Consider the following 24,904-nt stretch of genomic DNA (forward strand, 5'->3'; position numbering starts at 1 on the left):
ACATGAACATTTTACCTTGCTTTTCCTCATGTTTTCCAGCCTCCAGCCCACTGGTAGATTCTGTAGTCAATTAATATATTTAAATTACGGCTCCCGCTTTGTCAGCGGCTGTTCCTCAGCTTTGATGGCAAAAGTAGACAGATGGATGGGGGAAGGGATTGTTTTGTCAGGATGAATTTAGAGCATAAGGAATATGTTCAACTGACAGCATTGAAAACTGAAGTCTTCTGCCCGCCCCTGCCTGTGGCAGTCCTTCCAGTTCCTTCCTTTCCTTCCCCAGCTCAGGCCTAGTGGTAAGTTCTGTGTCTGCTTTCCTTCTGTTACTGCTTGCTTTGATGACATCACACCCAGTGAAAGTCAACCTCCTGGATCCTCGTGACATCTTCCAGTGCCCGTTAACCTATTAAGCACCAATTTCTCCATATTTTCCAGGCACAGCTTAGGAGGCAAATGCAGACCTCCTGTTTATTGTCGTTCTTGGATTTTTACGTTTAATTGGCGCCGCTGGGAGCCCAAAATAAAACTTTGAGGCCTTGGCCGTTATGTAAAAGCGAGTGGTGCAACTATTTGTGGCATCTGGGTCTATTGATCGGCCACGGCACGTCGGGGCGCTGCGACGTCAGCCGCGCTCTCCATTGTTTCTGCCGCGGTGGCCTTTGTGTTTGATCCTGTCAGCGCTTGCGTCAGCGATGCATATCATCGCCCGCGTGATGTCAAAGTGTGGGTGTTCGGTTATGGAGACATAGTTAACCTAATGTGCCGCAGTAAATCCTGAATGCTATTTCCTCTTGGGAATAGCGGTGGTGATTCATCCCGCTCGTGCTAAGTATAGCAGCGCTCATGAGCCGCGGGATCCGCACCGATTAGTATCAAAGGCACCGCAGCCTTCGAACGCGCGGCCGGACCTCCGCGCCCCTCTCGCCGTGCCGTGTGCCGACCAGTTCATCCGGAGGTAAATCCTACGGAAGGATTTGGCCGAAGTAATCCCTTTCGACTTAATTATGCAGATTAACGGAAAAGCCGCGGCTAAACGCCCGGCTCGTTACCGGCGGCGAGAACCGGTGGTCATAAAAAAAGAAGCGATAGCTGAGCGGGAGCGTTCCCCTGGGCACAGCCTCCTTCCAGCGGGGCGGAGCGGGCAGCGCGCACCTGAACCCGCGCCCCGCCCGCCGCCCCGCCCGCCGCGTCGTGCCGTGCCGTGCCGCGCCGTGCCGCGCCGTGCCGCGCCGTGCCGCGCCGTGCCGGGAGCAGCCGCCAGCGCGGCCCGGCCCGGCCCGACATGAGCGGTAAGGCCTGCCCTGCGCAGGGCGCGGGGCCGGGTGCTGCCCGCCCTTCCGCTGGCTGGCGCTGATACGGGGGGGCGCGGCGGCGGCTGGGAGCGGCGCGGGGAGCGTGCGAGACCCCGAGCTCCTCTCCGCGGAGGGACGGCCGCGCGGCACTAGGGAGGGTCGGGCCGCCCTGAGGCAGGGCAGCGGCGCGGACGCGGGGAGGGCCGTGGCGGGGCTGCGGCGGCGGGGCTGCGGCGGCGGTGCGGGCGGCGCTGCCCCGGAAGGGCATCGTGAAGGCCTTCGGGAGGGCGGCTCCGGGAGCGATCCGCAGCGAGCGGCCTTGGCGCTGACTGCGGAGCCGGCCGGGCTGCGCGCTCGCAGCGGTTCCGCAGGGCTGTAAGCGGCGCTGCTCGACGGGCGCGAAGAGGGTGGGAGAGTTCCCGGGTCAGAGCTCAACCTGCTGCTGGCTGACGGGCACTCCCTCCTGCTGCGAGTTTTTATATTTCCTTTTTTTTTTCTTTTCCCCACAAATATTCCAAGTTTTACTTGGTTTTTATGAAGGCAAGATGTGCACTGAGAGGCTTTTTGCAAGTTTTACCCTTTGTAGTAACGAAGTAGCAAATTTCAGGAAGATAAACAGCGATACATCTTGTCTCTTGGGTTACACCGGGTTAAATACACCTTGATTGCATTTGATGAGCCATTTCTCATGAATAAAGCATCAAACACAGCTATGCAGCTTGTCTTCTCCCACAGTAATTCCTCCCAGCTTGTCCAGAGGGAGAACTTGTGTAACTGAAAGTATACAGAAGATTCGAGGCCTCTTGAAACAGTAAACGCATCAACATTCATCACGCAGCGATGTGGATGTAAATTCCATTCTGTGTGGTGCACAGAAGCGTTGGTCTGACAGTGCTCTGACACTGCTTGGAAAGCATGGGGATTCCTCCTGCAGTGCATCTTGCTTTCTGCCAAGAAACCAAGTAACTTCACTGCAGACCCTGCATTCATTAAAAGAAATGTAGTTCGTCAGCTTTCTTCCCTGTGCTTTCTCTTTTCCTGAATATATGGACTAATCTCATTCCACAGTCATCTCAAAATCTATTCAGAAGCATATCAAAAGTCATCCTGAGTATTAAAAAGAGATTTTCATTTATTTTGAGTCGTTAAAATGCTCAGGATGGGATGCAGGTTTTCAGACCGCTAACTGGACTCCATTCAAAGGTTACATATTTCGTGGGGTCCATACTTGTCTTTATGTTTTCATTTGTGTGGCTGCTCAGTTGGGGGATGCTGAAACGGTTCTGTGGATCAACCTTTGTACTGCACTGGAAAAAGCTGCTTTTGTTTGTTTGTTGGGACAGAGGCTTAAAGCACTCAGTGATGAGTGATCTTTGGAAAGAAGGATAGTTAACAAACCTGATTTGTTTTTAAACACCTAAAGAATATTGTCTAAATTTAACAGTGAATTAAAGCCCAACGCTGGCATACCCACTGGCTCACTCAGTAACAAGCTGTTCACATTAGGCTTCTTTCATCTTTTCACACAGTGAGTTTGCTTTGAAAGTTACTGTGGCCTTAGTTCTCAGCGTACCTGAAACTTTCATGGTTGAAAATGGTGAGGTTAATGAAAGCTTCAGTGTCTTGTATTCATTATGAAAAACCACAAGTACTTACAGGATACAAGCTGTGTAAAATCAGCCCTCGTTAAAGTATTTAAACCACTTATTTGGATGAATGGCAACTCGTATTAAATATGTTTCTGCTTCTGTTGACCTCTTCAAATTTATTTAAGGTAATACTCCAAAGCACTTCTCAGCTTGGTCACTGCTTTTCATGTGACTGTCACTTCTTTTTTAGCTATTCACACTCAGGAGAAACTTCAACTGAAACATTTTTGGGTTTCACCTGAGCAAAAACCCAAAGACGGTTCAGTTCTCAATCTAAAGTTCGCTGTAGTCCTTCAGTTATTTGCTTTTTGCACGGTTCAGTCACTCTATTAAGACCTCATTCTTAAAAATTTTCTTCCCTCCACCATTGTGGGTTAACACTTCATCAATAACAAAGCTGTGATTCTTTTAAGGTAATATATTTCAAGGCTTTTGTATCCTGTTGTGAAAGAGTTGTTACAGCATGTGGGATCAAGTTGGATTACATGCCTCGTATTTTATACAATTCTTTTTCTTCCTTTTTCCCACTCTTGGCATTCAGACGTAGTTAGTTTGAATTCTCTGTCAAGCTCACACTTAGTAAAATGAGATGTAACAGTACATCTCATATCTCCTAACACAGACATATATGATAAAGCACACCTTGCACTTGGGTAGTACCTCCTATTTGCAGATGTAAGCACAGTTTATCAATTATTAACGTGAAGAGCCTTTTAGAAATATTACTGAAACTTTGCCAAGAGTTGGATTGCAGCCTAGGGTGTTTGTATCCCAGTCTTGTCATCTTGCCACACAACCTGTTAGATTATGCTGTGCTTCACTTTAATTGTTAAACTTTATCAGTTGTGCCTGTTGTGTATTTTAAATGCAGAAAAATAAAGAAATCTGTATGCAGTTCCTCTTGTTGCCTGTGCAAATGGCACAGGGCTGGTATCAAACACTACAGAGCAGAGCATAAGGATGGGGCAGGCACACAGAAGTCACTTTCTTTTGAGCTTCCTGAACCAACAGGGATTCTTTTATATAGTTTAATAGCTCTGAACCTGTGAACACAACCTTTCATTTCCACAACATTCTCAAAGCTGTGACTTATGCAATTTAGCTATGCATGTCCTGAGAAATTCCTTTTTCTGTTTTAAATCTTGTATTTGGTTATCTAATTTAGAATCTGGATCTTGTACGTGAGAAATTATAAATGATCCATCTTCCTATTTTAGGCAGTTGGTGGCTTTTATAGGTCTTGTACTATTTCTCTTCTGCACGCTCTTTTTAACTGTCATCAGATGGAATAATCCCAGTCTCTTAAATCTGCCCTGATGAACAGGTGGAAAATCACTGTAAAAGTTTTCTGCTTTTTCTTTTTGTCCTTTTCTAGTTCTGCTGTCTTATTTTAAAGAGTGGAGTCAGGCAGTGCACACTGTTCCCAGGATATTTGCCTAGAGATATGGTGGATGCCCCATCCTTGGTCAGGCTGGAGGGGCTCTGAGCACCTGATGGAGCTGTGGATGTCCCTGATCATTGCAGGGCAGTTGGACTAGATGGCCTTTAGGGGTCCCTTCCAACTCAAATGATTCTAATGATTTTTAATGTTCTGTTTCCTTCTATGAATACCAGTGAACATCTCAGTTGGTATTTCTTTAGACGTGTATGTAAAAACTCATTAATCTGCTTACATAGAATATGGCTTATGAGTACGAGAATATGGCTAACGTATGGCTTAACACTGTGAATAAATACTTCTCTTGGTTTTGTCCAAGTGTGTTACTTTGCACTTAGTAACACTATTTCCTCCGCATTTGTATCGGATGGCCACTGGCTGCTGTGAGACCCTTTGCAGCTCTCTGAGTTCATACCACAAACTTGTCACGTAGACATTCGTTTCCACGTCCAGAAACTTTGTTAATACATTGAAATACCATGCCTGTGGGACTGCTGTGGTCACTGTAGCTGCTTTGGAAGCTGAGTGTTCCCTTCACTTTGCTTCCTCTTCTCAGGCCAGTTGGTTCCTCATGAGAAGCCCTCTTCTCTTTTTAGCCAAAGGTAGCATCACTACTTCAAGGATGTTTGAGAGATATTGTCAAATGCTATTTGACAGTAACTCCGTGCTCTTTGAAGGTATCGGATTTTCCAGGCAGTGCTTTATTTTCAGATGCCACCTTAACACATTATGTTGTATTTGTTTAGGTGTCTGTGAATTCTGTTCCTTCTGGCTCGCTCATTAAAGGGATTGACACAGTATCACAACTTCTTACTGTTTTTAGTTGTAGACTCACTGGTTTGTAATACATTAGCTTTTCTTTGAGATTTTGTGTTAGTGTCCTGGTTGCCACCTTCTGTTCCTGTGGTGCTGAGACCATCTGAGGTGATAAGTCGATAGTAACAGACCACTTGTTCTGTAACTAATTTTATTTACTATTCTTAGCTTTTTAACTGAATACTGTCTAGTTTTATCTTTTCTTTCTGTTATTTTTTTTCTATTGCAAAGTCTATTCTATTTCCACTTTGTTTTGGGATGCTTCTTTTGACTTGTCACTTGCAGAGACTTAAGCTCTTCCATGAGCTAATAGAGATATGAGAAATATATGCTGGACAATTATTTTTATTTTGTTTCTGTCTTTCTTAAGTGTCTCTCATTTCTGAGAGGGCCCTTTGCTACAATTTTATCTGTGTAGCCCATTGCCTTTTTTTATTCATGTTATGTTGTGTATTTTTCACAGAGACTTTGCAGTTCAACATGTTCTTTGAACTCTCAGTACAGGATCATGAGAATGTTTCTTTAACCCATGTAGGTCCTGCTCAGGTTCCAATGATGTCCCCAAATGGTTCAGTGCCTACTATTTATGTGCCTCCTGGATATGCCCCACAGGTATGTCACTTTGTTTGATTCTTTTTCATTTGTTTGCATGACAATTATATGGAAGCAGAACTGAAACAGCTAATTCAGTAAGTGAATGTGTCACGTTTGAGTCACTGTGGTCAAGGAAATAAATAATGGGAGGTATCCAATAATATCTCTGGGAGCCTTTATGTGTGCCCATTTAGTTATATATTAACTAATTACATGAGAATAACAGGTACAGTTCCTTATTTTGTTCAGGATCCTAATGTACTAGCTGTCCTCTGAACATTAAATACAGTTCATGACCCAGATAGTTCATTGTGCTGAATTTGGATTAGCAGATATTTTCTCTTGGCACCAATATAATTTTATGTATGATCATAGCTCACGTCTGGGAATTTCTTTGCAGATAGGGAGTAAAGCAGTTCTGTTAGAAAAGAAAAAAAAAAAAAGTAGCAAATGTAGAAAAAAACCTGCAACTGTCCATTGAGAATAAGTCACTATGTAACATGTTTCTCTGGTTTGACTTGAGTTGGGGCTCTGCTTTTGTCACTGCTGTGGGATTCCTAATTTAAATGTCTGAAAACTAATTGTGAACAAGGTAACCTCCGTGTTCTTTAAAACAGATGAAAAGGACGATTCCTCTTGCTTGTGTTTGCTATTATGCTAAGTTAGATGTATGGCCTTGTAGATGATCTCTCTCCCTGAGCAGTAGAGCAAGTGTAGGGTTAGTAGCTCAGATCTGGAAACCAGAGCAGATGAATATCATCCTTCACAGTGTCAATCTTTCTCATGGTCTTCTGTTGTGACCAGTCTTCCTGTGACTGAATTGTCCATGTGAAGAGAATATAATGCATAAAATGCAACAAAAAAATCCCCAGTGTCCAGAAGATGTAGCACAAATTATCTGAGCTAGATGAAAAATAGTCATCTAGTAAAAGAATACGCTGTTAGGGTAGACAGACTGGTTCATGTGCTCCCCCTGATTTTACCTCTGATCTGTTAGAGCTGGCTGATAAGTTGGTTCATACATCTTTCATAGCTGAACTCCAAAACAGTCAGAAGACAAATGATTTAAAAACAATGAAAGTCCATTTATCTTTAAGTCATAGCAAAAAGCCTTGGTTCCTAACTCATTTTTAAATAATAAGAAAAATTTTTGAACCGAGAAGTGAAGCTTTACTATATTCCTCAGGTAGTTCATTTCAGTTGATGAAGTACTTAATGCTTGAAAAGCTGTGTGACCTGTGACAATCTAAATTATTTTTATGAGGTATTATCCTCCCTTTGAGGCCAGCTTGCCACAGGCAGACTGAAGGACAAGGTTTCACTGGGACATGCTTGTTAGCTTTTCATTGGAGCTTGTTATACCAGCAGGTGTTGTGCTGGTGCAGCCCTCTGACTTCTGTGCTGATGGTGCTGCACGTCTGTCCAGCTCAGAGTGCAGGTGGAATAAGCCCTTGTCTGCTGTTTTCATCTAAGTGTCAGAGTCCAGGAAAACCTGTAGTTTCCAAGGCTTCTGAAGCATTTACTGCTGATAAAACGTACCAGCTGTTGTGGTTTATGTTGGAAGTTTCTGTGACAAGAAAGATTTGATAGAGGTTTTGCAAACAGCAAAAACTGCTGCAGTTGAGTTATCCTTTACTTAGTGCACCCCCAGCAGTATAGTTTCCATGATTTCTTTGGACCTAAATGTATTTTTAAGTCTGCAACTGCAGATATAATTTGAGAGCTATTGGAAGCCTAAAGCCATCAGTGTGGAAGAACAGCTTTAGCATTTTGTCTACACGTTTCCATTTAGTTCTGTTCTGCCTCTGCTTGCTTCAACTTCTCTTTGGCTCTGACACAATGTAGTGTCCTCTGTTAGAAGCTGAAGACAGCAACAGAATAAAATATATTTATTTTTCTTATGTCACATAAATAAAAGGTATTTCATGAGTTGGTTTACTTCTCCCTTCCTTTTCTATTGAAACTGGAGTTCTAGAACTCAGAAAGAAAGCACATACATCATTATTCATCATCTCTGAGCTGCCTGCATTCCCTGCCTGTAGTGAATTTCCCAGTGATGTTTGGTTGTCAAACAAGCCTATGCCAGAACTATATGTTTTGCTGGTACATTTAGGATAACAGCTTATTATTTAACTTAAGATGACATATTTGACGTGATGCTTTTTTTTACACACTTTGCTAGGAGACTACAGTTGAGTTGATGTTGGATGTAGAGGCACAGTTACAGGCATAGCTTAAGGTCCCTGCTGCTATGAATTGGATATCTATTTCTGAGTTACTTAGTTTATAATCTGTTTTCTTGGACCTGCTGATAGTCTTAAGTAGCCTGTTTTTAAACCAGATCTGCAGATGAGTTTGTGATAAATTGGAATTTCTTTGTGTAAGCAAAAGAGACGCAAATGATGAAAAGTACATTTCAGTGTTTAGAGAACATAGCTGGAAAGCAGCAGTTGTAGTTGTATTTACTGCTGTTACTATGTCCTGCCTTTAGGTACCATTCAGCTATCACTGCACAGATATGAAGAGCATTGTCTTTGCAATGTTACCCTTTCCCAGTAAGAGGCAGTTTCTGTATAATGAAAATAGTGAACCTACAAAAAAAACCCAACCACATGGTATTTATATGTTCACTTAGATCATTAGCTCCATTTACGTAAGTGGGATCAGTTCCATTGTATACACACTTTTGTCTTCTGAATGTTATTGCTTATATATAAAGATCTTTGTTCTACATTACACCAGAACCTTACAGCCGTGTCTACATCATCTTCTTTCTTGCTACAGTTGGAAAGCTTTAAAACAATTTCCTAGACGTCCTCACTTACTCTGCATTGGTTCAGCTAGCAGGATGATTTGGGAATGTGCAAATTAGATTGCTATCAGAGGAAATAAAACTAGGAATTCATTCCAGACGTGTACCAGATGCACTCTAACCTCTAATGATAAAATGGCAAAAACAACGTTTGATCCTTCAAGCAGCTTTCTGTCATAGGCACAGTGGAAGTATTTATACCAGGGTATGGGACTAGAGCTACCCAGGCATAATTCTGTTAAGCTCAAACAATGGAGGTCAAAGCAGCTTGGCACCAAGTGCTTTGATCTCCTGATCTGTTCCTATTGCCCCAGATTACTCACTGGTGTACATGTACATGTTCCATACAACTCCAAATACCAAAGTGAAAATATTAAGTGAAAACTTAGAGCATAAGGTTGCCTTGTTCCCTGTTTTTGAGTATAATCATGATATTCTAGATTCCTTCCTTACTACCCTAATTTTCTGGATAAACATTTCATGCAGAAGCTTACCTTGCAATCCTCATCTGGCATTGTTTTGCAGCATTTTACTAGGAAGTGGAGAACAGTGTATCCGTTGGGATCCCAGGTGCTAAGGCTATTAACCCCACAATGCATCTGAGACAAATCATGCCAGGACCATCTCTGGGTATTACCAACAGTCATATTTATTTGTAAATTTACTACTAGCAATACAAACTAGTAGAGAGTGTCACAATGGCAGTGTTTTCTATTTGTGGCGTGCTTCAGTGGGTGACCCCATTACTAACCCTTATCTAGGGATGATCATTTTCTGCTTCAGCACTTCTACAGAATCTGTCTTTACCTGTGTGAGACACCCTCCCATGTATGCTATGTGTACTGTACACAGAAATCCTCAGCTCCCTGCATCTTACACGTCTGCATTTACCCTCATGATGAGATTGAACTTCTGGAAGCATGGCTCAGGGCAGAGGGCTCTTCTGTCACATCTCTTGTTTGCCAGGGAGATTTTTATACAGCAAACAGAGGCTGCCATAGAAGCTCTTTTTTTTCACAGAGTCAAGATGCAAGATAATTTAACCGAGGAAAAACGACTTATTTTAAACTACATTGAGTTCTGAAGGAGTGAGAGGGCTGACTGCTATCCTGCTAGGTATTTTTTGCTTTAACAGCTTGGTGCAGACTGAGTCTGCTATATGCTGACAGAAGGTATCCCACATTAGCAGAGGAGGACTGTGTTGGGCACGTAGCAAAGACCAGGCACTGTTACGCCTTTTTCTCTCCACTTATGCTGTGTGAAGTCCATCCATCTATCAGATCACTTGCAGGGAACCATCTAATTGTTATACTGTAGAACAAACCCTAGGAGCAGTGTAGCATACACTGTGCATGAATGAGGATGGAAACAGGGCACTGGGGACAAGCTAGGTTAATGCCAGAAGTATATCTAGTTGTTTGAAAGACATTATTCCAGACTGGATGTGGCTCTGGGCAGCCTGGTCTGGTGGTTGGTGACCCTGCGCGTAGCAGGGGGATTGAAACTAGATGATCATTGTGGCCCTTTTCAACCCAGGCCATTCTGTGATTCTGTGATTATTGCTTTATTCACTCTTTGCTCGTTACTAAGCTCTTGTCTTTGTGCACGGTCTCTCACTGTACAGGTTATTGAGGATAACGGCGTTCGAAGGGTTGTGGTGGTTCCCCAGGCTCCAGAATTTCATCCTGGTGGTCACGCAGTGATACACAGGCCTCCTCATCCTCCACTGCCTGGCTTCCTTCCTCTCCCAGCCATGATCCCACCTCCACCACGTCATATCTACTCACCAGTGACCGGGGCCGGTGACATGGCAACGCAGTACATTCCACAGTATCACACGTCCCAAATGTATGGGGATCTGGGTATGTAGCTTATAAAGCATTGCAAGTTCTGTCAAAGGAAATGGTGCTGTACTGGTTTCTGAAGTCTGTGATGTAGATATATATGCTTTATCATGCAGATAAGACTATATCTTGAATGGGAGCTGTACAAAAACATTTTATGAAGATGCCAGTCTTTTTGCTGAAACTTACTATTTCATAAGAAGTTCTTTTCACTTATTTGACTTGTCTGTTCAGTTACCAATTAAATATACTGATTATTTTTTCTGTGCAGCATTATGTGTAGGACTGACCTTTTCCAAAACCATGTTCTCATTTAGCCTCGTGGTAGGGCTGCAGCAATGCCTCAATTTACCCTGTCCAGATTCAGTGTACTTACATGTTAGCCATGCTATCTTCAGTTACCCTATTCTTCAGAGGTTTCTGGTTTTCCTGTTGATTTCTGCAGAAACACAATTAAAGTAATAGAGGTCTACTTGCGTTCTCAACCTTAAAACTTCTATATTTTTTGTATTCAGCATTAGAGCAAGTTTCCTACCTTGTAATCAAGTACTTATAGGAGGAGGACTGTTAAGTTTATTCTGCACCTTACAGCTCACAGAAGAATACAGAAACATTTTAACATCAATTTTTAAGTGGAAAAATGATGTGAGAAGGAAAGATTATGCTTTTTCCTTTAACAGGTCATTAAGATCCGATTTCTGTGCATAATTTTACTTGCTGGACAGCTCAGTTTTATAGTAGGAATATAGATGTAATTTTGCACACAAGCATACGCTTAACTCACATGGCATTTTTAAATTGATTTTTGATTACATTCTGTTCTTTGTGATTTATTTGCTTATTTAACTTTCATTTAGATACCCTGCCTGCACATGGAAGAGCCAACTTTAGAGATGAAAGGTCTAGTAAAACATATGAAAGGTTACAAAAAAAATTAAAAGATCGGCATGGAACTCAGAAGGATAAATTAAACAGTCCTCCATCATCTCCTCAGAAATGTCCTTCTCCTACAAGTGAACCTAATGGACTTACAAAAGGACAGGACACAGCTGGTATAAGCACAGGTTCTACCAAAAGCAAATCAGTGGGTAAAGGAAAAAGCAATTCTCAGACAGACATAGAAGTAGAAGGTAAGTGTTAATAAAATATGTATGTAGCATATACTTTTAAAATATTTTTTGTGCAGATATATATATATATATATATATATATGTGGCTGAGCACATCATTTGTAGGTTCAACACCATGCTTTGACAGTCTTGGGTCATAGCCTATAACTACACTGACTTACATGGAATGGAGTTAAGGGTGAGCAGCCTGCTCCTCTTGTTGAAACAATGCACCTAAAAGAGCAAAACTACTGCTGTGCAAGTCTCCATGTAGATTTGGGCAGATTTTATTAGTTATACTTCTTAATGCTGTATAAATAAAAGCCTCTGTTCTGCTGCCAAAGTTATTGTTGCTTTAGCTCTGTGGAACAACTGAATACTGATGGCCTGTCTGATATTGCAGAGAACTTGGAAAGAACTATAAATGTGATCAGGAGATCTACACTGAACTTGTTAAAAGAGGAATATTTTCTAGAAAAAGTATTGTTGTTCTATGAAATTCACATGATGTGTGTCTCTACCACCTCATTATAGAAGGACCTTTGTAACAAAATGGTCTTCACACTTGTCCTTGTGACTTCATATTTTTCTTATGTAGTGCATTTATTATTAAAACAGACTTTGCCAAGGCAAGGTGGCAAAATATGCTGTTCACATACATTATAAACATTATGTAACAGTTTTTTGCAAGTATTGATTTGAAAGATGGAAATGCCCATTTTTCAGGTTGTTTTGTTTCTTATTTCATAAGGCTTTTTGGAAAATGATGTACTGTAACTTAGACTTCTTCTAAAGAAGAAGAAATTGGAAATGTAATCAGTTTCAACAGCATAAACAATCTTAGAAATACAAAGTTGCAAATGGATTAAACCTGATTCTTTTAAAAGATTTTTTAACATTTGTTTTCTTTTTTTAAAAAAAACTTTTTAGTTCAGTGGAGGGTTTTAAATGAATTAAAAATGTCTGTCTGCTCCTCCAAAGTAGCACATATAGTATGTGCACTTAATACTATTGAGATGATCATATTTTTGTACTTTGCAAGAGAAAGCACATACAGACATTTTCTACAGACTTACTCAGTGCTCTGTAACATTCAGATATGCCTTCAGCTGAAGCAGAACACCTTAAGTCTTTTCACTGAGGTGTAGCTGAGGTTTATCACTCTGTAGTTGATGGAGGCCAACAGCATTACCAGCAGTCATCCAGATGATGAACAATAAGGTATTTTAAACTACTGTAACTTGTCTCTATCCAAACAGAAATCTGCAGGAAGTATGTCAGCCTTGAGGTTAAATTCTCCAGAGCAATAGTTTCAAGTTATACACTGGTAAAAGATAATCATCTTTTCTGTATTTTAAATTGTAGAACAGATTTAGAATTAAAGTGAACGATAACTATGGGAGCTCTTTTAGTTTTATGTTGCTCTAGATGAATGCAAGTTGACGTGGTGTTGTTTCATACATAGTTCAGTCTATATGCAGTTGTTGAAGAGCTGTTTCAATAGAAAATCACTGAACAATGATTCATGGGTACTTTGTTTGCTTTGATTTTGTTTTTCAAGAAAAGGATGAAGAAACAAAAGCACTTGAAGCACTTCTTTCTAATATAGCCAAGCCAGTGGTAAGTAGTTACAGCTTTCTATAAAATCAGAGTGTATCTGTTGCTATTATTATACAGTGATACCTCCTTTTCTCCATCCAAGTTCAGTTCTTCAGTTCTCAGCATTAACAAAAACTCATTTAACTTTCACTGACTGAAATGCAAATGACCAAAGTTATTTTTAACATGTTAACATTTATGAAGCCAGAATTGTCTCAATACTTAATATGTGGAATTCTTTTCATTACAGTCATCCCTTAAGTATTCATATGCATAGATAAGATCTCCCTTGAGCCTTCTCTTTTCTAGGCTAAACAGTTCCTCTTGCCTAGTGCCAGGACCAAAGGCCATGGCTGTGATTTCTTGCAGAAGATGTGCGTGGAACTATTTCTGTTTGCCTGGTTCCACACTTCTAAAGAAGACTGGAGAAAGGAATTTAGGATTTGATCGTCTTTTTGTAGTAGACCAGAAAGAAATGCAGAATGTCTGCATGGACCAGAAGACCCATTTGTTGCCACAGTTCAGAAGGAGCTTTAGTTAAAACAGAGTATCTCATGTCCGTGCTTTTGCTTTGCAGAGCAATGTCCATAAATCCCTAGAGGAGGTTGTCAGAGGCTAGAGCCAGGCTCTGTCAGTGGTGCCTGGTGCCAGGACCAGACGCCATGGGCACAAACTGGAGCCCAGGAGGTTCCCTCTGAACACCAGGAGCCCTTCTGTGCTGTGCAGTGACGGAGCACTGGCACAGGCTGCCCAGAGGCTGTGGGGTCTCCTCCTTGGGGGTCTCCCAGAGCTGCCTGGATGTGGCCCTGGGCACCCTGCTCTGGGTGTCCCTGCTGGGGTGGGGATGGAGCAGAGGGACCCAGAGGGCCCTGCAACCCCAACTATTCTGTGATTCTGTGGTGCTGCAAGAGCTGAGCAGGGATAAATAACTACAGTCCTAAATGTTCAGAATCCTGCTGTGTCCAAGCATCAGAATGAGACAGCATTTCTTTGCTGCCCCTGTGTCAAATTCTGTAAGTAATGATTGAGGGAAATGAGATGGAGAATTGGATAGGAGTAAGCTAAGCTTGGCTGCTGCTAGGATGAAGATAGCAGCTGTAACAGTCAAGTTCAGGAGCCCTGAACAGCATGTCCTTGGAGACCAGAACTGGTGGAGAAGCAATAAGAAGAGTTTTTGGAGAATAAAATGGGACTGGAAAGAAGGCTTATGAAGATTAAGGTGTGAATGGAGAAAGAAAGTGAGGAGCAAATACAGCTCCTGGCAAGGAGTACAGATCCAAGACAGTCAAGACTGAGGGATCCTAAAATAGATGAGGAATACGACTTCAGAAATTGAGTCAAGAAGCAAATAGAATTGTGGGCGTGAATGGACAAATGGCTTTTTTATTTGTTATTTTTACAAGCAGATTGATAATGGAAGGGTTGTGGGAGTCTGAGTGAGAGTGGAGGGGATGATGGGCAAGTAGCAGGAGGCTGAAAATCCCTAAGAAGGGTGAAGATCGTAGAATAGCTTGGGTTGGAAGGGACCCCAAGGATGATTAAGTTGCAACCCCCCTGTCACAGGCAGGGCCTTCAGCCTCCAGATCTGGCACTAGATCAGGCTGCCCAGAGCCCCATCCGACACTTTGAGGGACGGAGCATCCACAGCCTCTCTGGGCAGTCTGTCCCAGCAGCTCACCACTCTCTCTGTGAAGAGCTCATATTTGTGAGACAGGGAAACCAGAACTTAAAAAGAAGACTAAAGGGCAGAAGAATGGTATGGAATAAATGAATGAGTACAGATTGGAATGAAGAACCAATGGTTAGGAACAAACTTCAAAAAGTTGCCAAAAAAAAGATCAGGAAAGGTTATGGCTGCGAGGAATGAACATAGGTCTGTATCTGCTAGCATTAAGTTTTGCCCAGGACCTTTGATGTAATCCAGCTTCCCTAAACCTCATCATCTTTCTGACAGCAGGTACTTGAGAAATACACCAGCAGAGGTTTTATTTTGCAGCCTGTTATCTCGGTTCCCAGCTGTGCATTTAATCTTCATACATGATACTAAATGCCAGTTGCTATCACTACGTTACATCAAGCAGTGGACACTTGTGCAAGACTTTTGCTTTTGAATGTTACATTTTAGGAAGATATGCATCAAAATAGTGTCAGAAGAATTATATTCTATTTCAAAGTGAAACAGTGAAGATTTAGTGCTAATGCTGGGCCGTTGTGTGCAAGATTACAATAGCTTTTTTTTTTTTAATATGGTAACATGCTGTTTTTTTCTATATGGACCCTGCAATTCATAGTACAAATAGATCTGCTTTGTTAAGGGATCAAGACTGTGCAGGCTGTGTAGCTAAAGGGACTGGTGCCTTAGACCCCTTTTGACTATTGATCACAAGAGTCTCTTAAAAAAACATGTGCCTAGTCTAACCACATCGGAATGGCCACAAAAGCAAATTGTACTGCAGGGTTAACTTACTGTAAGATAGTGCTAGCCCTTGGACACACAAGGCAACAGTGTTCTCAGTAGCCCTCACATCATGGTTGTGAGCTGTGACCTTGGCTCCCAGAGAATGTGGATGATGCTTTCTATCCTGACTGAAGTGAAGGGCCTAGTTTTCTCGAAAACATATATATGCACAGTCTTCTGCCCAGTGGTCGGGGCATACAGGATGCCATCCAAGTCAGGAATGTCAGCAGTGACTGCATTGCCATGGGGAGTGATAGTTGAGCATGCTAGGGCAGTTAGAGTGAGACAGTGAGAAGTGTACTAAACAAGTGTAGCATCAGCCGTGCTGGCAGAGGACATACATAGAAATAAAGCAATAGTGTCCTAGTGCATCTCTGTCTTGTTTCCTTTTGCTTCCTTCCACTCAGAATATTCATCCGTCCATCCCCTGGAGGCAAGCAGGACTAGTCTCACTGTTTCCCCCCCACCCATGACCTTTCTTGAATTTCACTGCATGTAGCTGTGTGCCTGCAAGTGCTCTCTTTGCAGAAGACCTTTTAGCAGGAGATCACAGGCCTAGGCAGCAGTAATCTGCTATGAACCAAAGAGCACACAAGCAAAAAGCCAGATTTGCAGCAATCAGAGCAGCTTACTCTTTGTGAAGGCCAAGGACAGTCAGAGCTGTGGATGAGTGGAAGGCTAGCCGATGTTTCACCTAGGGGAATGTGATGAGATGAGAGGAAGGGAGATTGTATTCCCTACTGAGGCCTTGCATGATCAGAAGCAAGCCTCCCACAGTTTCTCCAAGGAAATACTGTCCTCGTCTCCCACAAGTGAACAGGGAGATTGTTTTTCTACACCTTGTGATTGTAGTTATCATCAGAAATATTTCTGCAGGCTTTTGATCAATGTTTTTCTTGTATATGGGGATTCTTGGTTTTCTTGATGCTCCTATTTCCTATAAGCTCCTATTTCCTTGTTGAACTTCAGTGCTAGCGCAGGGAATACCAGGTACTAGCTGTGATGGCAGTCAGATGATCAGATGGTCATGCAGGTGCTGCTCAGTACAGTGCCCACCGCATCATATCCTCCTTTAGGAGACCTGGAGTGTTGGGCTTCCCCGTGTCTCAGTGTGCTCTATGGTGAGTTTTTAATTAATGCATCTCTTGTCAGTCCGGTGCATTATGAGGCACATGAGCCTTGCTGCTTCCAGAGTCCTATTGGATGTTTTTTTATGAACTATGTTGACTCCTCAGCATTCAAGCAGTCTGCACCAGCCATCGTGTTCACTAAGCAAGTGGCAAAGGAAGTACAAGAGAAGACAAGGGGAACTGAAAAGACAAAAGCAAAATGAAGAATGGATATTTAATGAGAAGAAGGGATAGTCACTCATGGTTTTTGGTTACATAACATTATAAAGTCCTTGGGAGTACATTATGTTTTGTAGCTCATGTGTGTTCTTTTAGAACATAGTGCTGTTCACTTATCAGTTAAGTAGCTTGTGCAATCCAGCTGGCACATATTAAAACTGCTCTTTTTTTTTTTTTTTTTTTTTTTTTTTTTTTAACCAAATGGCACATCTTTAAAAAGGAGATGAACTTGTCCAAGTTGGACTTCCCAGACCACCTCAGTTTCCTCAGTGTTAGGGTCTAAGTATTATAATCTGCTTTTGAAGAAGCACAGAATGTTCAGAGCTGCAGCCAAAATCAACTACAGTTGCTTGAATAAGTAATTAGTAACATGAAGTTTTTCAAATTTACTCCTGAGTGTCTCAGATTGGGCAGCTAGGAGTAGTGGATTCTTCTGATTTTAATCTTCGTTCTTCAGAAATACTTTTTCCCTCCACATATCACAGAGATACCTGAAAATATGCTGGTGTTCTGCACTTGAGAGATGATGGGAATTTCTGAAACTCTAAGTGATTAGTTCTCATACTAAAGCTCTGGCTAGTGTTAAAAAGTCAAGTATTGGGATATTTCTGATCATCAAGTATAAAGGACAATAGCGAATAATTGCTTAATGAAGTAATTAGTAAATGACTGTCACAACTTGAGCAGGTTTCTCCCAGATCTTCAGGTGTATAGCCCTTACACTTATTTCTTAAGTAGTTCACTCCCCAGTGCTCTTCAGCAATGCTTGATAGTTTAGGTTTGGCTTCTTGCCACTGCTTGGTTTAACACGAATGTACATCACAGAAGGGAACCAGTATGTGACCACCTGGTTTAAAGTTGACCATCCATTTTCACTGGGCACTATCAACTGGACCTGGTGCCTTTGCCACAGGTTGTTGATTTTCTAGTCCAGCTACAGTGTTATATGGGGTGAATATGGATTTCTGCCTCATTAACTGTTAAATGCTTTCTTTCACAACTTTAACTTGTACACCAGCAGAAATAGAGCAGTACCTGACTTGGAGCTTTCCTAATAGATTTCTTAAAATGCTGTTTTTATTTCATTGAATCTCTTCCCTTATAAATTCTAATAAATTGTAGCTTATTTACAATATTTTCCTCCTTTTTCCCTATACACATATGTATATGTGTAGGTACAAAAAGAAATTATAGCAGCTTTTTTTTTAATATATACACTGTTGCTTTTTATGTTTTAAGATATCCTTAATTCCCAACTTATCATAGAATCATAGAATGGCCTGGGCTGAAAAGGACCACAACGATCATCTAGTTTCAACCCCCTGCTATGTGCAGGGTTGCCAACCACCAGACCAGGCTGCCCAGAGCCACATCCAGCCTGGCCTTGAATGCCTCCAGGGATGGGGCATCACAACCTCCTTGGGCAACCTGTTCCAGTGCGTCACCACCCTGTGTGTGAAAAACTTCCTCCTAACTTCTGCAAATACTTTTCACTTTGCATTTCTGTTCATGTTGAATTACACTGACTGTTGCATTTTAAACTTTGGCAAATTGGCCACAGCAAAGCTTCAGATCTTCATAACATTGTTTAGTCTCATACCCTGTTTACACAAAGTAAAACAACCAGAACAACCTACATGGTCACTGATTTTTAGCTTGGTGCATAATATAGTTTCATTGTGTTATAGTTACTGTGTGCAAAGTTGTCATCTATTGTTTTAGATGCCTTACAGAAGTTCTGTCTGTTTTCAGTTGACTAGCAAATATTTGCCCTGGATGAATAACTCAGGGTAATAACTTTTCTTCCAGAGACTTAAGACCAGGATTAAATATTCTTTCCTGACTTTTGTTGCAATACAAGAGATTTCCACTATGCACCTTGTTTAATTTCACTAGTCTAAGTTCTGTGAGTTGAATGTTGTCTTTGATGTACCAGTGTTGTCTTTGATGTCCCACTCTCTTAACTCTCTCTAGTGAACAGCTGAAACTTCTAATGCTTGAATGTTCCAGTAAGACATAATGCCAGCTTTCATTCATACCAACCTGACTTAGTCTGTGTAAAAGACATACTAGAATGTACAAAGAGAAGTGTGATCTATGAAGTGTATAAGGCAGTTTGGCACTAGTAAAGCATTACATTGAGTATTGTAACTCTGGGCAAAGCATTGAAGGTAATAGAACAGAAGTAAATAATCAAAGAGAAGGGTGAAAATGACGAGAGATTCAGACAAGTGAGGGGAGTCTTCAAATGCATAAGAAAATTGCTGAAAGGAAGGGGAGATCTGATGTTCAAATCTATAGCAGCTAAGGCAAGTAGACTTAACTGATAGAAAAAGGGATACTACCTGGAAATTAGGAATAACATTTATCTGATGCCAGTAACCCAGTTTCTCTGTTTCAATGTTGAAGTTGACTCATTTGGATTAAGAGCACCAGTTGTGAGAATAGTATTTTGATTCTCAGACTCTGGTAATGTGTTTCCAAAGGCAACTATTCAAAATATATCTTTTTACATATATATATATATATATATATATGAGTGATACTGTGAAACTAGTCATTTGGTGTAATGTGTTGTCAGTTCTTTTGAAATGATTGGTAATATTAGGCAGGTGCAACATACAAACTACTTCCCTGGGCATCCTGTTCCTGTGCCTAACCTCTGTAGCCCACTAGATGGCATTCGTTACTTTGCAATCAGCCCTAGGGTAACAAGTTTTCTCGTTTCCAGCTTGATTTCACAGAATCATAGAAAGATTAAGGTTGGAAAAGACCTCTAAGATCATCTAGTCCAACCATTAGCCCGTTCCCACCATGCCCACTATATCCCTCCGTACCACATCTACATTTCATCTGTAAAAACTAATCAGTAGCTCATACATCAGTATAAATAGTCTGATTTGCTAATGATGCATAGTTCTCTTCTGTTTATACACAATAGCATTTAAGTGGCAGAAGTCTCAAAAATTGTATTTCTTCAGGTGTCAGACATTCAGGCAAGAACAGCACTGCTTATGTGGTCACCTCCATCCATTGATGTCGGAGAAGACACTGACAAGAGGAACATACCAGGGGTTTATACTTACGAAGTGATGATTTCAAATACCGGGAAAGATGGAAAGTACAAAACTGTATATATGTAGGTGTTCATTTTCTTTATTTTATTGCTGCTGCATTTAATTGTGTGGCTTAAAATCTCATTCAGATCTGCTTGTTGTTTGGAAATTTAAGTAATTAGCAGCTTTGTGCAACATCTCTTTTTGAAACAAGGTCTTTTCTTCGGTTGAAATGGCTCTGTTTCATTACCAAAGTCTATACTAATAATTAGAATATGAAGACTGTTAGATGTTGAATGTGTTTTAATATTGCTTAGCTGTACTGACATCAGCTACAGTAGAAATTTCAGCTTTTCAAGTAGTAAAGCACACAAATAGTGACAGATGCAAATTTTGCATGTGTTTATGTACTCCTGTACTTGTCTCTCCTCCCAGTAAGGGTATTTCTCCTTTCTGCTTGGCAAGAGATTGTTACTTTATGAAATAAAGTAGATTCTCGCATAACACAACTCTAGCAGCATTGAAACAAGCTAAATTCTCAAGCTGTTTAATTTGTAATCCAGTGGTTTTTAATCATGTTTTTTTTTTCCCTGCAATTTGAAGAAATTTAGCAGTAAAATTAATCATTAAAGATAAAGAGCTATCTAATAATGACAAACCTTTGCATTTAGTGAGTTTATATTAGCCATCTTTCATGAATTTCTTAGGAGCAGCTCATGAATCACAATTTGAATATCCCTGCCTTAGAAACTAGATGAAAGAGCTTTTCTAATCTAGGCTGATTCAGTAAAAGCAGAGTAATAGATGTTTCATAGATGCCTTTTCTGCTTACTAGGCTCTAATAAGTAGGTATATGCAATCATATACAGTTTTAGGTAATCGTGTTTGTAAGGCTGAAGAGTTATAAATATCCATGTTTCTACACGTCCCAATTCTTTTGTACTTTTTTTCTAAGAACATGCACACACTCCAGCATGTCAGCTAGTACAACTGAGTAAGGAAGAAGGTAATTCTTATTTAAAAACAAAAAAGGCAAAAAACAACAAAAACAAAGCAAGGGAAGCCTATAAAATTCCAAGATTAATGTGTCTTCATTTTAGCATGCTTTAGCAACAGAAACAATCTACTGACAAATATGTTCCTTACAAGGAATGTTAAGGTAGATGGGTTAGATATGTGCCTTTTTATAAATGCATGTAATTCTAAAATGATCTCTTTAACAAAATCATACTTCTTTTCAGTGGAGAAGAAAATAAAGTTACTGTAAATGATCTCAGGCCAGCAACTGATTACCATGCAAAGTGAGTATCTTCCTTTTCTGATAACTAAATTCAATGGAAACATTTTAAAAGTTTCACTCTGTCTGCACATTTGATTGCAAAAACCTTCAGAAATTATCTTTATCTCTTGGTACCCTTCTGATGAGTCACAGTGGTAGCTGAAATACTGCCATTTTTAAGCCAACCTTTTTTGTTTAGTTCATCACATAATCAATTTTGGAAAACATGACATTTTTTGCTACCTCACCCAATATCTATGTTCTTTACTTGTCACTTCATGCCAATGCAGTGATCTTTTTATTTCCTTCAAGCCATGCACCAATGGCACCATGCTTCTTTTATGCCATTTCCTCACAAGTAGTAGAGGTGCCTTGCACAAGAATGTTCTTCCTACTGGTACTTCACGCTGCTTTCTCCTTGTTCCAGTAGACCAGTCTGGAAATCCCAAGACTTTTGTGCTCAGAAGTCATTTAGAGGCAGCTGGTAGGAAGGACAGGGTGCATAAGGATGTGAGTCAGAAATGTGCCTCTTTCCATGTGCAATGGGGAGGAGAAGGATTTCAGTTACAGAGTACTCTCGTGATTCCCATTTGCTCAAAAGGGAGTGCTAAATTCTGGCTTATCAGTGTGAGGGACTTCTAGTGCCTTTTCCAGGGTTTTGTCCATTACCAAACCGAAAGCCGAAGAAGGTTTTCTGTTCATCCCACCCTTCTCATTTATGGTATGCCACTGTGTTCAGGAGAAGCATGAGTGGTAAATTGACTAGACTTTCATATGCAAGTGTTTCTCTGTGATTTTGTTACTATTTTTATTAATATTTAAGCACTTTATCCAATTACATTTAAGTTGAAAATATATGGAGCTTAGAGGTGATAATCCAGGACATTTTTTCCCTGTGAATGTCCTTTTCTATCAGGTTGTGTTCAGATTCCAGATTCCATTTTATTTGTTTCTGATCACTGTAGAAGATTCATGTGATTAGATGACTTAGCCATCTAAGTTCTTCTTGAACTAGTAATTAGAATTCTGCCAGTGTGACCATTGCCAAAAAGGAAGATGAGAAAGACTGAGCTATGAAGATAATGGACAAATTTGATATCTGCAACTTTTTGTAAAGACAAATAACTTTGTGTGCAACATTAGTCACTGTTAGATGTTTTGGTTTCCATGCTCATGTATTCTGCAGTGTCACATTTCCCATGACTTGCTGTTCATAAGCTTCATAAGCAGGTGACACAGGTCTCATACGTTACAGTGATCAGAGGAAAGGGTTTGTTTGTTTGTTTGTTGGTTGGTTTTTTTGTTTCTGTCTTTCAAAGAAACAAGTGAATCAGAAGAAAGTAACGCATGCATTCACCCAAGAAAGAAACGAGGCATAGCTAAGCAGCTGCTAGGAAAAGGAGGAGGGTGGGAGAAGACCAGGAAATAATCTTTTATTTCATGTTGGAGAAGAGCTACGAGCAAAGCAAACCATTCCTTTTTGAGGCAGAGGCAACAATTCATTCTTCAGAAATACAAGAAGAGCTTGTGCATAGCCTTCCTAAAGGAAAGGACAGGGTGAAACAACTCAGTAAGCTCTACTAAATGCAAAAGATAGTCTGAAAGTACCTTAACAGCTTCATTGTGCCTATCTCACAAAAGCACTTGCAGAATAATTATCTGTATTATGAGTTCAAACAGCAGATAAGAAGCCTGCAAGATGTTACCATTATTTCCGTATCAAAGTACAGCAAATAGTGAGCATATTTCAAATATAACTGTAAAGATCCAAAGTAAAGGGCTCTTCTTTTACATTACTTTTGTCAACCAAGATGTTTACACCAGTTATGTATATATAAAAATAATATATTATGTAAGGAGATAGAAGGCAGTGACTTAATTCTGAATACTCAGTTTTCTTTGGAAATTTTATACACAGATTTTGAAGTAAAACATTTCTGACTCTTTTTCACATTTAGAGTCCAAGTGGAATGCAATTGTGTAAAGGGGAGTCCTTCAGAAGCAGAGAGTTTTACCACAATGAGTTGTGAACCTGATGCTCCAAATCTGCCCAGGATAACTAATCGGACCAAAAATTCTCTTACTTTGCAGTGGAAGGTAAGAACTGCTTAAGACCTTTAAAACAGGCAGTTACAACTCTTCATCAGTTTCAGATTTGTGAAAAAAATGCCAGTTTATTGAAACAGAATTTTTTGCCAGTTATAACTACTTTCAATCACTGTTCTGTGTCTTAGGTATGTAGATCAGATTAAATGTGGACTTCATTAAAAAGAAAAAACTTCCCAGAAAAGCCAGGAGCCTTTGTAATTAAAGTTAATGAGTTTGAACAAGAGTCACTGGTTTGTGTTCTGGTCCCCTCCTTTACTGAAGAACCAGTTTCTCCCTCTGTTACTAAACATAGACTTATTCATACAAATCAAATGGAGTGTCTTGGAAAGACTGAGATTTGAACAGACCTGCAGTCTAGCTGCTTAGAAAAGTTCTGTGTATTTTACACTGCTGCCTGAATACTTTATCAAAATCTAAATGAAGAAAAAGAAAAGAAAGCATGTTCTGGATGGAAACAGCACAAGGACTGTCTTGGCAAGTAAAACAGTCATATAAAGGAGACATAATTTTGCCCCCCACTGGTCGTGTCATGAACTGATACACACATGCATCTTTCCTAAGGTGATCTTGTATCCAATTACAGCTCAAGTTTCTGTTTTTTCTTGTTGCAGGCATCTTGTGATAATGGTTCTAAAATCCACAGTTACCTTTTAGAATGGGATGAAGTAAGCAATTTATTCTATTTTTCTTTTTGTGTTTTTCAAAAGTAGCTGTATGTGACTGCACATCACGTTGTGTGATGATTATGGCTTACGTAGGAACATGAGAAATAAGTCCTGCAGCAAGTGTGAAATCCTGGTTACTGCCCAGTTTTTTTTTTCTTAGGATATGTAAAATGTCAGATATTTCTTACTTACATGATTCTGCCACTTTTAATGGTGGCTTTTTAGCCAGTATTTCTCTCGAGTAGACAATAAATGATCACTTTACTATAACGGCCTTTCATTGGTATAAAAGGGCTGAGTCAGCTCTGTCCCCACAAACATCTGCAGCTCCTACCCAAAACCTTTCCCAAGTGGGAGATTGCTGAGCTGTACTGGGCTTTCTCCTTCTAGTCCCTTGGAGCTGGGAAATGGAACAGAATTTTAAAAGCCTTTAATGTCATACATATGCAAAAGTTTTATATAAAGTCTCACTGTGTGAGGGATTTTTGTCATGTTCCACTACAAAAAATGAGTTTACTTCACGTATGTGTGTTGCTTGAATTGATGGACACATATTTAATAGGGTGAATAATGTGATTAATTTATTCCTTTTTAGGGAAAAGGAAATGGAGAGTTTTGCCAGTGTTATTATGGCCAACAGAAGCAGTATAGGATTACTAAACTATCACCAGCAATGGGGTACACCTTCAGGCTAGCAGCCAAAAATGACATGGGGATGAGGTAAATATTACTGTTGTATACATAAATACAGAATGCATTTGTATGCATATGTTTACTTGCTTTGGAGAAAACATATGATGGCATTTAAAAAAACAAGATTTCTGTCCAACTAGGATTT

General features: G+C 40.5%; 1 protein-coding gene across 4 annotated transcripts in view; it reads left to right on the top strand.

Annotated features, from left to right (window-relative positions):
* Positions 1-24,904, top strand: part of FNDC3A (fibronectin type III domain containing 3A) — a 115,446-nt gene that overhangs the window by 60,407 nt on the left and 30,135 nt on the right. For 3 of the 4 annotated variants that reach the window (XM_085215867.1, XM_085215866.1, XM_085215868.1), the window contains exons 4-12: positions 5,728-5,804; positions 10,223-10,460; positions 11,300-11,572; positions 13,113-13,171; positions 19,939-20,096; positions 21,255-21,314; positions 23,251-23,389; positions 24,013-24,066; positions 24,662-24,786. In XM_085215867.1, coding sequence (XP_085071993.1) covers positions 5,728-5,804; positions 10,223-10,460; positions 11,300-11,572; positions 13,113-13,171; positions 19,939-20,096; positions 21,255-21,314; positions 23,251-23,389; positions 24,013-24,066; positions 24,662-24,786 — 1,183 coding nt within the window. Of the gene's footprint in view, positions 1-1,146; positions 1,287-5,727; positions 5,805-10,222; positions 10,461-11,299; positions 11,573-13,112; positions 13,172-19,938; positions 20,097-21,254; positions 21,315-23,250; positions 23,390-24,012; positions 24,067-24,661; positions 24,787-24,904 lie in introns of those variants that run through there. The other variant, XM_085215869.1, reaches the window with a different exon arrangement.

This window comes from Meleagris gallopavo, chromosome 1 (genome assembly GCF_905368555.1).
Source record: "Meleagris gallopavo chromosome 1, MGAL_WU_HG_1.1, whole genome shotgun sequence".
Lineage (NCBI taxonomy): Eukaryota > Metazoa > Chordata > Aves > Galliformes > Phasianidae > Meleagris > Meleagris gallopavo.